We start from the raw sequence: 15,465 nt of genomic DNA on the forward strand, positions 1-15,465 counted from the left end.
ATATATAATTTATACAACATATAAATTCTTTTAATACTTTATTCCACTGAAGTACCAAAACTTATAATGGTTTAGTTTTCAGCAATAAGTACACATCTAAATTTTCAGAGACAGTAATGAATAAAATGAACAACAAAATCTCTTATTTAAATATTAATAGTTCTTGAATAACAATAAGAAAATGATGAAAAAACACAATAACATTGTATTCAAATTAAATTACAGTTTATAATAGACAAATTTCTTAATTTTTTGATGATTGAACTTTAAATTTTAAGTATAATTATAATACTTATTTTTATTCATATTTTCTTCTGGATAAGTTCACTTCAATAATAAAATTTATCAAAGAGATTTTTTTTTATATCACAAGCAAAAGCTGTAATGTTCAAATTCATTAGTTCACTTGATCAGTCATTGGTAATAGATAACTTATGACTTATCAAGTTTAAGTTGTAGAAAGTTCATTATTTTTACTTCTTATCCTGAACTGAATACATCATGAAAATTGTTTACTAAATTAAATTAATTGTCTAGTAGGCAATCAAATAATAAAAATAGATTATGGTCCGGGTGCGGTCAAAAAAACTCAAATAGTAGAATATACTATTTTATTGAGCCAACGTTTCGCCCCACGTTGCAGGGCTTCATCAGGGCTATTTTGACGGCAGTCAAAACAAAAAAAAAATAGATCAAAAAATAGATTATGTGTTTATAGAACCAGTGAAAATTATAATGAAGTTTTCTATTTGTTCCATTATCTTTTAGAAATTCTTAAAAGGCTTAATGTTTCAAACGATTAGTAATCTCTTCTCTTTATTTTATTACTATGTAATAATATCTGTATTGTTTTTAAAATAAATATTTCTTTTATATTTTTAACACATTTTAATAGTTGCATTGCATCTAGTATTATTTTAGGCATTGATTGTTTTTAATAATTTAAATTATATGAAAGAAATGTTAATAATAAAAAAAAAAAATAAGAAATGTTAGAAAGGAAAGAAGAAAAGAAAAAAGTAGAAAGTGGGAAAAATAATGAAGATAGGAAAAAAAAGTTAGTAACTGGTCGACTAGGAAATTATTTATTTTTATTTATATTTACAACTGAATATCTTAAATGGTTGATTTAGTAGACTGCCTAATGTTACATGTTGGATCTTGAAAAAATTATTATATTAACCCTGGAGTCAGAGCTGTAGTAAGGCAAATTTGGAAAATCTGCGTCCTCCAACACCAGTGGGGAGGGGTACGATTTTTCTTTTTATAAATACTGTAAAATTGCTTATTGTTTTAATATAAAAATAATTTCAAAAAGACAATAAATTAAAAAATAGGTCTAGCATCCACGGTTTCAATTAAACTTTTTTAAAAAAAATTTAAGTTTGTTTTACTGTCTGTAGGGATATTCTTTCAAACATAGCAAACAAAAAATTGTCAAAACTTTTTATAAAAAAATTTTAAGTTTGTTTTACTGTCTGTAGGGATATTCTTTCAAACATAGCAAACAAAAAAATTGTCATAAATAATAGATGAATAGTTAAAATGATTTTTATGTTGTTTGAAACAAATGCACCCCATGTCCCTCAATATGTTACTAAGAATCAAGAGACTGCCCCAGGGTTAAGCATTTCTGTTCATATAGATGTTATAATCAGTAATACAACTACTATTAATTAGGTTAGCAGTTTTCAATGTATATAAGGAATGTTTAAATTGATTCATAATATGTTTCAAGCAATAAAAAACCCAGTTTTTATGATTTTTTTGGATAGTTATTCTTATCTTATATTATTGCATCTTTGAAATTTAATCATACATCAATTAAACGTGAACTGTTCATTATTTTATCTTTTTTTTTGTAAACTGATCCAGGTAGATTCACTGAATAAGCTTTTTAATTCAATGTCAATCTATTGACAGTATATTACAGTGGCAGTGATGCATAAGACTATAAATCCCTAATAATTGTGTCACTGTTGCATTGTCATTTCATACTACCATAAATGGGTGAGTAAGATACTCAAATCCGTTACCTTTAATCACAGGAAAGAAGAATGTTGCAGGAAGTTTCATTAATCAAACTTATTAAAATATTCATTATCTTTTCTATAATAAAAACAATAAAAAATAAACATTCATTTTTGTAGTTTTACTCATATTTAATCCTTAAATAAGAAAAATCATTAGTGATGCTAGCGAAGACCAGAGATTTCTAGTAATAGAAACTGTACTCGATTTTATAAATACTCAAACTGTGATGGAAATGTCTAGTACATAAGTTAGCCTAAGAAGCTTCTGCCAGAGTTGGTGTTGGTATAAAAGCAGGATTCTCCAATCCCAATTGTTGTCTTGGTTCGAGATCCAAACTAGGCCTTGCTTCACGTCTGTTACCAATTTCTTTTGTTTGACGGTCTATGTATTCCTCTTCTCCCCTATATTCTTCCTGGGTGCCATATTTGTAGCCACGGTTTGTAGAGGCCTCGGAGGAAGAGCTCAAGTCGGAAGTGGAAAGACCAGTGTTAACACCTAAAAAAATAGTGATATTATAAGCTTACTGAATAGGGATTTTTGTTAACACATATTAAATGTTAATTGAATCATGTAAATTAAATCTTTTATTTGTAGCCATAAAAAATTATTCTGAGTTTTTTGTTCTATTAGTTGGTGGTATATTTTATAGAAAAATTCATGCTGCTTGCTGTAGCCAAAACTGAACTTTACTTCCCTGGCTTTTGTTAGGAAAATCTAGCTAAAAGAAGGTGTAAGTTATTAAATGTACCATATACATATTAATGAAAAAATACTGGACCTGTTACTTTATACTAGGTACTAACTGAAATTTTTAAACAGTTACTGATTCTTAAAAGTAACAGTTAGAGTATTTCCATTAGTACCAAGTAGGGCTGCCAGGAAAAATTTTACTTATGATCTTCCCTAACAGTTACTAAGTATATAGAATACTTATAGTAGTCTAGTAATATAGTCCCACTATAATATTACAAATGAAAGAATTATATAAAAAGATACATATTATTCAAAATATAAAAAAATTAAAAATCAAACAGTGATCTATATAAATAACAAAATTAACAGAGTGAAATGTGCGAAAGAAAATGATATACATGATGCAATGGAAACAAATAAACCCAATATTGAAATATATTGGAAAAAAATCTCTTTTTCTCCTATATGAAGGCATAAAATCTGAAAACATAAATAAGAGTTGAAAGAGCAGAAATCGTCTTTTCAACAGCTGATAAGTTGGATTTCTATAAAATTATGAGGAGTTATAAATTTATTTCGTAATGCGGGACCTCGGCAGAAAAAAAATTCTTCCGAAAATTTCCAGTGTTTGATTCATACGAAAACTTGTATTAATTAACTTGATTCTTTTGGTCTACTTCACTAGAAGCAACTTTTGGTTTTTGCAATGTTTTTTTTTACATTTTAATATGATCAAACATCTTTTGTTATTATTCTACACGCAAAATAATTTGGATAAAATGATTTGAATATAATGACCATTCAAAAAATTTTAAGCAAAGGCACCATACGATCATATAAAAATAAATGTATGTATGTAGATATAGTATTAAACTTTTAGGTTTTACTTTGCTTAACAACATAAACGGCTTTTATTTATTTTGAAATAAATGATTATTCCTGTGGTTGGGGTAGCAGAGTGAGTAAGGCACGGAATTCCCTGGTTCCTATCTGAATGATAATGTATCAGTAGGGGTACAGATTGTGATAATGTAACCAAAAGTAAGACAATAAAACACTTTAAAGAATCAATTTATTTATTATTAAATATTTTAGATAGGGTTAAAATAAAATATTTAGCATTGGTTAGAATGGTTAGTGGCTATCCATTGGCTACTTAGTTCTTTTAATACTCAATGGCATTTCAAATTATTTAAGATAAAAAGTGTCAGTAGTTTGAACACCTTTTTTCCCCATTAATTATAATACAAAGAGTATTACAGACTGTAGTTTAAAAAGATATTGGTGAAGACAATCAAGTTATGTTATTAATGTATATAATGTTGTTTAAGGGACTTAGGATTGGTAGTTACTGCAATGTAATCGGATAGAACCAGTAACTTCACTTATGTAAACTGGATTGAGGTTAGAGCAGAAGTTGGTAGTATAATTGTGTGGTCATGATAAATCGATTAGTCCTCACTGGTCGGTTCGATAGTACAAGACCAAGGAGGATTCAGTGTGGGAATAGATTAGCAATAATTAGCACAACAAATGTGGCAAGTAGCTGCAATTTATGGTCAGCTATCTGGGTCAGGTGACCAGGTGCTAGCCCATGTTCCTAAATTATGCGTTCAGTGGTCGCGCATTGGGGGAACAACAGATGTAAATTGTCCACTTGACCACGAGCATAATCACCGCTCTACACTGCAATTCAGAACCAAACAGTCATTTTGACGTCTGAAGATAAGTGTATATTACTGAGAAGGCAGAGCAGATATCATTACAGCGAATGTGAATGAAGTATACTTAAAACGCTATAAACATGCATATAAAGGCAAACTTGAGTAGCTAAAAGGTCAATTTATACCTAGGTTTCTGCCATTTGTACAATCGTATATCCGTGTTATATGGAGGAGAAAAGCTGACTGATTTCTCTCAGAATGCTTGACGAAGGGTAAGTTATAAATTGTTTTTATAATTCTATTGGACATCAATACAATATTTAAATGGTGATAATAGACTTGCTCGTTTAAAAATGAATTCTCTAATCTAGAAGCTTCCTCCTTAATACCATCCCAAACTTATTGATAAATACAAAAATCGTTCTAAACTGATCTATGATTTTCTAATTTTCCGCAACCAGTATCCATTTTTCAAAGAGATCCCTTCCTTACATCACTAACCTCTCTGACACTTTTTGTTCGCACTTCCTAAATTTTTATTTACAATTTATACAAGACTATATATAAAACCTAAATCTGAATATATACACATACGAATTGGCCCTTCCTTTGCCAAATGACATTGTAAGGGAGTGGATTGGATCTGCTGAAGGCTAGGGGTCACAATATTGGTCCAGGAGCCGCTGGCGGAAAGGGTGGGGGTACAAGAACAATGAGGGACTGCCCTACTAGGCTTCTGACTTTTTTTTTTTTTTTTAATTTATTTATTGTTCTTTACACCTACATAAAAATATTTAAAATAAGTAAATTTGCTGTTAGTGATAAAATTACATGATAGAAACATGTGGAGAATCTACCCATAGGTAGAACTCCAATAACATTTCTAGAGGAGAAGATTTCGTAGTCATCTTCTTATCGCCTTGGAGGATTATTAGGTGATTAAGGAGAAGTTAGGTTAGAAACAAGTGGGTTTGGGTAGTTGGGAAGTTTATCATGGAAGGATTGGTATCTGGTCCTGGCCAAATCGGCAACATATGGGACATTGAAGCCCTGATGGATGACTTGATTTGAGGAAAAGTAAGAAGCATTAAGGATTTTGGACTGTAAGGATTGGATTCGGGAGGAATTCGATGGTTTAGTGGAGCCCCAAAACTCAACTTCGTATGTCCAGATAGGCCTTATAATAATAATGTAAATCAGTCTTTTGTAATGGATTAGAAGTTTGGACCGTTTGTCTAGTAAATATTGTAATAGTCGGAATCGACGAGCAGTTTCCTGTCTTTTCAGTCTGGTATGAGGATTCTCAGTCAGTCATTTGTCCCGATGTAATCTGTTTAGACTGTAGAGATGTCTGGAGGGTACTGCACTTGATCTTGTAGTTATGAGAACAAGACGAAGTAGGCCAATTATGATGATGATGACGATGATGATGATGATGATATATATACACACACATATACTTTCTTCTTAGCAATTTCTTGTAATCTCGTTTTTCTGTTTTTAGCTCTGATGAAGGCATGAAATTTTGGCCAAAACGTCGACAATAAATAAATTTTACTTACTTTTTGTCATTGTGCACACTCTTCTGTCAATCTTCTCTTTATATATAATAAAACTCTTTTTTATAGTTTGTATTTTTGTAATTACTATTCACGAGATTAATATCGCCTATGTAATTTTAAATTCTTAAGTATGCCATCGAATGCGGATACTTCACTTATAACTGTTAATAATCTCGAACGTTCAAACACTAAATAATTGCGGATCTTTCTATCAGAAGTCAATATATCCACTTCTCTTTAAACATTTGTTTAAAAAAAAAAATGGATTTTGCATAGAATAGGATTGGCTAATGCATAAAATTGGATAATAAATAAGATATAAAATAAACAAATAAAAGGATATTTATATATACCAGTGAACTCGAACTCTGGCTTGTAGTTGACCGCGTGAACAATGGCCGTGCTTCCTTCGGGCACCGGTACAAGTTCCAGGGCCACCTCCCCTACTTCTACAGTTGCTACGGCTCCTTCCTGTAGGTACGTATTATTAAGTTAATAATTAATATGTGATGATTGATTTACTTATTAATATTTATTGAATATGTTTATAGATAATAGTGATCTATGAAGTAGTTGGTAGATGATAGCTTCAACGAACAACTATGTTATTAACATATGACATATTATAACATAATGATTTCAATTAATGATAACTTACAAGCCGCTCTTCAGTTTCCACAATAAGGTGGTTGTTTTTCATCGTCATTGTGATAATGCTGCCGTTGGCAGTCGATTTACTGGTCTGGTTCCCTGGTTCATCTCCTTCATCAGTCGCGACCACTGAGAACTCCGACTCTGAAGTTTTAATCTGTAAAAAAAAACTTTAAATAAATAAAAAACAGAGGGTAAGACACCAAGGATGTCAACAAAACATTACATTTGTATATTCGATCATTCTAATTTTAAATAGTGTAATGTTTTATAAACAAAAAGTTAATCTCTGAGAACCAAAATGCAATTTTCCATATCATTTACTGTATTGAGGGTCTAATTGAATAATAAATTATTGAAATAATCAGAACTTAAGTTGTTGATTTAGATTCTTGCTGAGGGCACAAGATCATTGCTTTGGAACTAGTTTAGCAGTGTTAGTTCTCTTTTACTATGTTTTTGCGATTTCTATAACAATAAATAGTAATTCGAGAACCATCCTTTTTATGTCTTAGGTTTAGCAGTAAAATATTTTAGGATGATGAGGCTGAAGTAATTATAGTAGTACTATATTTATCCTTTGGACTAATAATAATGTATAGATATTAGAAAAATTTGATGTGGTGCGTGCGTCTCTCAACTTAGACCAAACACCCTACATACGTACCCAAATTGGTGGGCTTGTGCTTAAGTTATCCTTATTTTTATAATTTAAAAAAATAAATCTAAACAACTAGGAAGGGTAATTTTTGTTTTCTATTATTATAAAAATTCTTATTATAGGACTTCTCGAAGTGGGAATGAAGAATACAAGTTTCGTGTCTGCCAAGAATAAAACAGTTTAACAAAAGATAACGAAGCGTTAATGCAATCGGGAAAGATCGGGTCGCTTCGGCTTTTCCCTTAGAATCGGATATTTTTCTTTTTTCTAAGAGGGCTCCAGTTAAACTATTCAAATGAGGATAAGACCTAGCTGATACCAAATACTGTTCAATTGTACTTTGATAAATAAAAAAATAGTTAAGTCATTTTCGAAAAAAATAAAAAGTGTCAAGAATCGATTCTATAACATGGCCCTTCAGATGAATCGATTTTTATTGAAAAAGTTCCTTTCACATCCCAAGCGTATTCTCGCCTTAAAAATTAAATTTTATTTTTGTACAACTATTCTTTTTTGATTCTTTATTATTTTTTGAGGGATCACAGTGGCACTGTGGTAAGGCATGATGGTACTAACTACAAGGATCCAGGTTCAAATCCGGCTGGGCAGAAAAATTTTTTTGTTATACTGTAGCTGTGTGTCAATCCTGTGGTTTCTCAGTGGAGCCCTCCTGGGGTCCACCCCGGCTCATAAATTGGGTACCCTTAATTGGGTAAAAATATGGCAGTCGAGCGTACTTCTGACCAAATCACCTCCTTGCACAACCGTTGGTCTAGTAACAGTTCCTGTTGTACAGTGCTGCACCCTTAATACTTCATGGGTTGTAGCAGAACAGATTTTAATTTAATTTTAATCATTTTTTGAGGATGATAACTTACACATACACACATAAACGATTTAGCAAGACTAGATTATTTGAACTCAGGGGACCTCTAAACGTGCATTTCTGTCAAAATGTATTTTTGCTCATGTATAGCTAAGTGAAAGTAAAAATCATTCAAATATATATGCTTTCACAATCCCATACTGCAGCGTGGATAAGGTGGAATACGCCCCGTAGCAAACATAAAAATATTCCATTATTAAATTTAAAAGCATTTTCCACAAGATTAGAGAGATATTTCACTCTAATTATATGCCTCTTCTTGAAAAAGTACTTTAATGTCATTATCATACTTTCTAACCCCATATGCTATGCAAGTATTAATGTGATTTTAACTCAATTTGGAATCTATAATTTGGTTTGACATAATATTCATATCATGGTCTTTTACTGAATAATAATAAATATTAAATTTTTCTCCAGGCTGTCTCCTAATAACCAATAAGGCTCATAATAAAGAACATTTGAGATTAAAAGAGATCTTAGCGCTCCATTTTTTTTTTAGCTTTCAATTATATCTTATTAATTTAAATGTTAATTTAAACGTTGGCACTATTAAATAATTTCTCTCAACTTATTTGTGTTATTTACTGACCGCACCCCCAACCATCTTCTCCTCATATCCTTCGTAATTTGGGGTAAGTGACGGTGCGATATATTTTGGTGCGATACCAGATAATTTTAACACAAGGGATATTACTTCTCCACTCTTCCTTTCTGTAGTATTTTCTTGGTTCCTCTCTGTTTTTGGTTGCCGGGAATTTCAATGTAATATTAGGGATGGGACTTAAACTGTTGTTTCTCCAATGACAGCTTAAATTCGTAAAGGAATTCGCTATTTAATTTTCAGTTTCACCCAGTGCACTGGTCACAATGCGGCATTCACTAATATTTTAGGCAATTATTCAACCATCTCCACTGACATAGAGATTTCCTGGTAACAACTGATGCCGTCAGTTGGTGATACGGTTTCCTGTTTCCGAAGGAATCGATTTATTTAAGTAGAGACATGGAAAATAGAATGATTTACATCCTTCCTGTGGTTGAAAATAATTCTCATTTTCTTCATACAACATAATATTTGGCAATAGTAAATTTGAGTTCATAAACAAAACCTAATCTCTGAACATTTTCTATTTCAAAAATTTACAAAAAAATCATATCTAATGTAGCTGAAGTAATTAAATACATAAGAAAATGTTTCGTTTAATCTGGTACTATACAATTATGCCTCGGAGATGAAAAAAAAAGTTTTTAATTTAATCATTAAGAATGTTAAAATGTCAAGCTATTAATTGAAAACCTCTTTAAAACTGTTAATTAATCGAAGATCGCGGAAGGCTCAAGATAGGAGGACTTTAATTATGAGAGCCCTTTGAGATAATTTTAGATTAGAGACTGTGATAGTAGATCTTATCTGTATTTTAATGATAGTATACCCAGTCAACTTTTCATCAAGGTACTAAGGCTTAATTTGTCAATTAAAGATAATTGTATATTACATTAAAAAAATTAACTTTCATCAACTACCTGTAGAGCATCCTCTCTCTTCAGTATTAAGGATACACCATCATATCTCCATTGCACTTCTTAACAATGGGTCATTTTTATTTCTTAAAAACAAATATTTAAAAAATCATAAACTTTATGATTTATTTGTTTATTAACCATTACTTTTATTTTGTACGTTTTATTGGTCAAAACCATGAACCGGATCCTCAGGATAATTTAAGAGATGCATTATGATTTCAGAACCACAGATGTGATAAATCAGCTCCTAACGGCGGTAAAACTCTCCACCTCTAAATATTTGTCGTCCTCTTTTATTGCTGGGGCTTTTGATAGTATGGCCTGGAATAACTTAAAAGGCTACACTGTCCAAGAACTATATACAAGCTTATCATAACCTTCTTGGAGAGGCGTTCAGTGTTCTTCCAGTTACCAACAAGGAGAATCACGAGACTGATCCAAGGGGGTTGCGCTCAAAGTTCCATTCTAGGTATCCCATTATGGAACATCAATATGAATCCACTTCTGGCGAATACAGGGATACACACCAGCCGCATATATCGACGTTTTGGCGCGGGAATTGAGGCTAGGTCACGAGTTAATCTGGAAACAAAAGCAGCTGAGTTAACTTTTATTTTAGAGCAATGATGCTGTGACAAGAAGCTCTCCCTAAACTACGAAAATACCGGACTCCTTTTCTTGAAAGGGAAGATGAGAGGTTTCCTTCCCAGGGTGGTAATGGAGAATAAAATAATGAAACCATCACAGGAAGTGAGGTTTCTAGGCGTTCTTTTGGGCGAAAGGTGTAACTTTACCAACCACCTAAAGAAAGTAAAAAGGAAAACTGGTTTTCGCTACAGCTACCTCAATAATATAGCAGGAACGACCTGGGGCATCAAATATAGGTGTAGAGAAATATTATACAAAGCTGCCTCTTGTAATCACCCACCATGCTGGACCTGCCTGAGGACAAAATTTCACTCAGATCTTATATTGTTGGAACAGGCACAAAGGAGAGCTTTATTACTTGTGACAGGGGCTTATAGGACTGCGCCAACTTCAGCCTTGCCAGTAATTACGGGTCAACTGCCAATAGACCTTAGAATCCAGATTGCCATCGCCGAGTACAATGTTAAGAAAGGCTTACCGACCCGTGTTGGGTCAAGTTGTTTCGTCAGTTCCAGCGGAAGATTCGAAGAAGTTTCTAATAGAATCGACGACATTGTCTTATCTGAATGGCAGAGTAGGTGGGATAACTGAGCAACTGGAAGTCTGACTCACGAATTCCTCCCAGATGTCAGAAAAAGGGGCAAAAATAAGTGGATTGAAACAGACCACTGGACGGTCCAACTTCTTACAAGGCATGGCAACATCAATTCAAAGTTACAATTCTTCAAAAAAAGGGATGACCTTAACTGTAACTGCGAAGCCGTGGAAGACTTAAATCATATAATTTTTGACTGCCCTATGTAGACTTGTGTTAGACTGGCTTTAGCAGGTGAGTTCTCCTCGCTTGATTGGCTGCCAAGGTCCCTAGAACAACTCGTGGCGACTCCTGATATGTTTGCAAAGGCACCCGCTTGCCAAGTGATTAATATGTATAATATATGCTACAAATATATGTTTATCAATGTTACAATTATAGGTATATAGATTAGAGCCATGTAACATATGTAACAATAATATAACTTAAGTATGTAACAATTATATGTATATTTAGTAGACCCACTTGAATGTAGGTAGGAAGTTATTGGAGCCCTGTTAAGTGGGAACAGCTCTCCAGTTGCAGGCAACCCATTAGCATCGTTGTTAAAATTAGTGGCCATTGTTATAGAGACTAAGCAATGTCTCACTTTGGTTCAGAGATATTTGGACCAGCGTGAGTGCAGGGCTGAACACTTGGGAACTTTGCTTCCTGTGATGCAGGAGGCTTGTTGACCGAGTTTTTTCTTGACAGAATATTAAAATGTTAGGAAGTTTGGAACGTACCGCTGGTATATGGTTGCCTTAAGGTACAGCAGGGGGAAAGAAGGGGGGAAAACAGCCTACCATGGGAGCTGTTCAAATATGATGGAGAACTTCTAAGAGCCAAGTTATTAGAACTAATCCAGCGGCATGTTAACACGAGAACGAAGAAATTGCAACGGGAAAATCAAGCGCAAATTGTGTGTGGAAACAAGTATGAACATGTGCTTTTTTCTGGAAACAATTCAGTCTTCAAGAAAATCAAATTGGAATTGTTTAGAAGCTGCAACTAAATTATCACCTTTGTATGGGCTATTACTAGAAATAAAGTGCTCTACTTTTGTGATTAGTATAAAGTCGCCATTGTGCGGTTACTCTATATGCCAGCTAAGACGGCATTTGTCTCTCACACCAACACCATGGAACAGAGACAAAAACCGAAATAAAAACAGTATAGTTTTAACTAAAAATAGTTGTAGAGGCGTTTTATTGTAATATTTAAAAAAATTATATTAGGGAGCAGTAAAATTTGTATTTATTTTAAATATCCTATGTAAAAAAAATGGATAATTAGAGTATATATTTTTATATTAAAATAAGAATTTTATACTTATAATATAGTTAGTACCAAAAATATTTGGTTATTGTTCAGTTAATTGAATCTAATGACCTTTAGGTTATAAACCAAATAAGGTTCTCGTAGTTTATGTAACTTAAGAATATCAATACTTAATACTTTCTTACAAAGAAAGAACTAACTGTTGGTTTAATTATTTTTATATTTCTCAATCTTTGTTGTGTAATCTCTATATTATAACAGGTAACTGAGTAATGCACTTTTTAATTTCGATAGGTGTGGAAGAGTGGATGATGTGTCGGTGTGTGCTGATGATAGATGGCCCTATGTCAGCAGCAAATTCATCATAAATCAGAAAATAAAATGATTAAATGTAGCAAAGCCAGCCTAATTGCATTCTAGTCGCTGACCCCGCTTCGATAGCATTTGAATCTGTTTGTATATCAATCAAAAACTTATACTTTCACTGAGGATTTATTTAGACTACACACCTTTGGTGTGAATTACGTTTATAGACGCACGATATTAATGGGCGTTGACGCAAATGGTATATCTCATTAACGCAATCTGATAGTTCATATATCTCCTGTGCATTTATAATAGTTTATTTAAAGAAATGTACACACAAATTATATAGATTTTATTTTACTAAATATTTCTAAAAATATCTTCGAGTACTAGTATCATATTTGTTCTTATCCCATAAAACATTTATTTTAGCATCGGACTTCCTAAGAACTCCTCATGCTGCGAAATATATTTTTTTTCAGAATATTATGTTTCCGTTGTGTCTACTGATTGATCCATCAGTTTTTCTTGATACAATTTTTACTTGAGAACTCTGGTAGGTAATACAACACCATCAGAAGAAACTCATAATAAATACATAAAGGCGGTAATTCCTTATTATGTCTCATTTATTTATAATATTTTTATTTTTATTGTTTCAATCTCACAACTTACATTACTAATTTAATTTTTGAAAAGGCTTTTAGCTTAAGGTTGTGACCTTTCGTTTAATATTGTGGGTGATCCACATCAGTTTTCATAAAGGGTGCTTATTTTCGTATGATATTCGGTAAAAACGTATATTCATAATTAAGTCCACCAATAGAGACAGTATTGCAAAGGCTACTACCCATCCCAAACCTGGATGAAGGAGGATAGTATAAAAGAATATGACATGAAAGGAAACTACAAATGGAGAATAAATGACATAAGTATAAATAGGGGGCCCATTCGGTTCAGAAGAGGCTGACTCATGACAGGAACAGAGATGAAAGGAGAAGTTTAAGGAACTCGAAAATATTTAGATATGAGAAAATAAACCTAAGAGTCGGAACTTGGAATGCTAGAAACATACTACTAGCGGGAACAAGATGAGATCTTGAGGGAGGACTGATAAGAAGAGAATGGATGTTACAGTCTTGAAGAAAATATTAAGATGGGAAAATATAAATCTACTGATACTGGGTTAATACATCCCTATTAATTGTAGCTCCAGTAAAATAAATTAGGGATAGGGTCCATGCTAAAAACGATTGGCAGAAATTATTTCGTGTGATCACCATTGTGGTTCAAATCCCCAGCAAGGGAAGATATGAGTTCCCACAACCAACAACCAAGCACGATGCTAAACGAGCAAGAAACAGTTTTCTTATTAAAGATCGGTTTTAGGGGATAGTCAGGAAATTGGAAGAGAATAACACTTAACTCAGCCCACTAAATTCAGTAGAATCTTCGGGTTAATATCCAAAAATCAGATAATGGAGGTATGGGGTTAAAATAATGAGTAATGAGTGGCAAAATAATGACCTCAATCGATGTGATATAAACACTCCAACATAAACGTAATAAAGTCCGATATTGTGAGAATGTATCGGTTCTAAGACAGAAAGCAGTCAATTAGTCACTTAAGCCCCCAAGTGCTTATGAAAATTGTACTCAAAATCATCTTGGGTCCTAAGATGCCTGGTGTAGATCCACAACGCCCTTTAGGCAATACCGGACCTTCAATAGGAAAACAAATATTTATGAGAAAGGAAGCAAGTTCAGCTGCATCCTCAGCGCTTACTGAACTTGACAAAGTGGTCAGGGGCGGAAGAAGCGAAAGGAAAACCAAAGCGACCAGTAAGTTATCAGGAGCTATAAATATACTAATAGAGCCGGCGGCAGGAGTATCACTCCTGATGCAGTCCTTGAGAAGAGCGATCCGAGGACAATAGTGGGTATCACAAAATATTTATCCTTGAAGTCTGTCTATACCTTTAAGGCTAACTTTCGAGATAATTAGTAGGAACGGTAACAACACGGTGGAAATGATTAATTGGTTAGAGTTCTCGGTGAGCTATTTCAAGGAACCACCTGTAATTTTAGACTATTCCTATACTTATATTCTTAAGATCGAGGAGGTTTATCCCACACTGGCCACACCAACACCTGTATATACCGATTCGACCCCCAGATCTGAAATATATATAAGAGCATTTGGAAGTTGGCGCTTCTATACCTGGCCACTCTTCACATACCTCTCCGACGGCACGCAGTGCCACCTTCAAGGATACCAGGACATCATGCTACGGAAGATGGTCTGCACTACATCGTAGAAGAAGAAGAAGAAGCCTCTGGAACCACATCAACTCCTCGATCTACCCACAGTACCAGAGTTGATTGGTCGGAGGCATGTCAAGTTCTTTGACTCCCTCCAATCTCTTACCAATCCACTCTTTCAATCAATGACATCAGCGCCTTCTGCAGTGCATTGGCAAGACCTACATCACCGTAGCCAATGAAATCCGCAAGTGACGGAGATACATATCTAGTGTTTAGTTAAGTTTTTAGTTTTAGTGCATCAATGAAAAGGAGTGTGACCCAGCACCTCACACAACTCAGAAATGAACCACCAAGCGGCATGTTAACACGAGAACGAAGAAATTGCAACGGGAAAATCAAGCGCAAATTGTGTGTGGAAACAAGTATGAAAATGTGCTTTTTTTCTTTAAACAATTCAGTCTTCAAGAAAATCAAATTGGAATTGTTTAGAAGCTGCAACTAAATTATCACCTTTGTATGGGCTATTACTAGAAATAAAGTGCTCTACTTTTGTGATTAGTATAAAGTCGCCATTGTGCGGTTACTCTATATGCCAGCTAAGACGGCATTTGTCTCTCACACCAACACCATGGAACAGAGACAAAAACCGAAATAAAAACAGTATAGTTTTAACTAAAAATAGTTGTAGAGGCGTTTTATTGTAATATTTAAAA

At 33.4% G+C, this 15,465-nt stretch overlaps 1 protein-coding gene across 2 annotated transcripts in view; it reads right to left on the reverse strand.

Annotated features, from left to right (window-relative positions):
- Positions 1-248: 248 nt before the first annotated feature.
- LOC106692574 (uncharacterized) overlaps positions 249-15,465 on the reverse strand; it is a 122,391-nt gene continuing 107,174 nt past the window's right edge. For both annotated transcript variants that reach the window (XM_067048586.1, XM_067048585.1), the window contains exons 4-6: positions 6,612-6,761; positions 6,307-6,424; positions 249-2,529 (exon numbers count right to left, since the gene is read on the reverse strand). In XM_067048586.1, coding sequence (XP_066904687.1) covers positions 2,288-2,529; positions 6,307-6,424; positions 6,612-6,761 — 510 coding nt within the window. In that variant the 3' untranslated portion in view covers positions 249-2,287. The remainder of the gene's footprint in view (positions 2,530-6,306; positions 6,425-6,611; positions 6,762-15,465) is intronic.

Source organism: Halyomorpha halys, unplaced genomic scaffold, assembly GCF_000696795.3.
Source record: "Halyomorpha halys isolate HHAL.00 unplaced genomic scaffold, Hhal_1.1 Scaffold61.1, whole genome shotgun sequence".
NCBI classification, from domain to species: domain Eukaryota; kingdom Metazoa; phylum Arthropoda; class Insecta; order Hemiptera; family Pentatomidae; genus Halyomorpha; species Halyomorpha halys.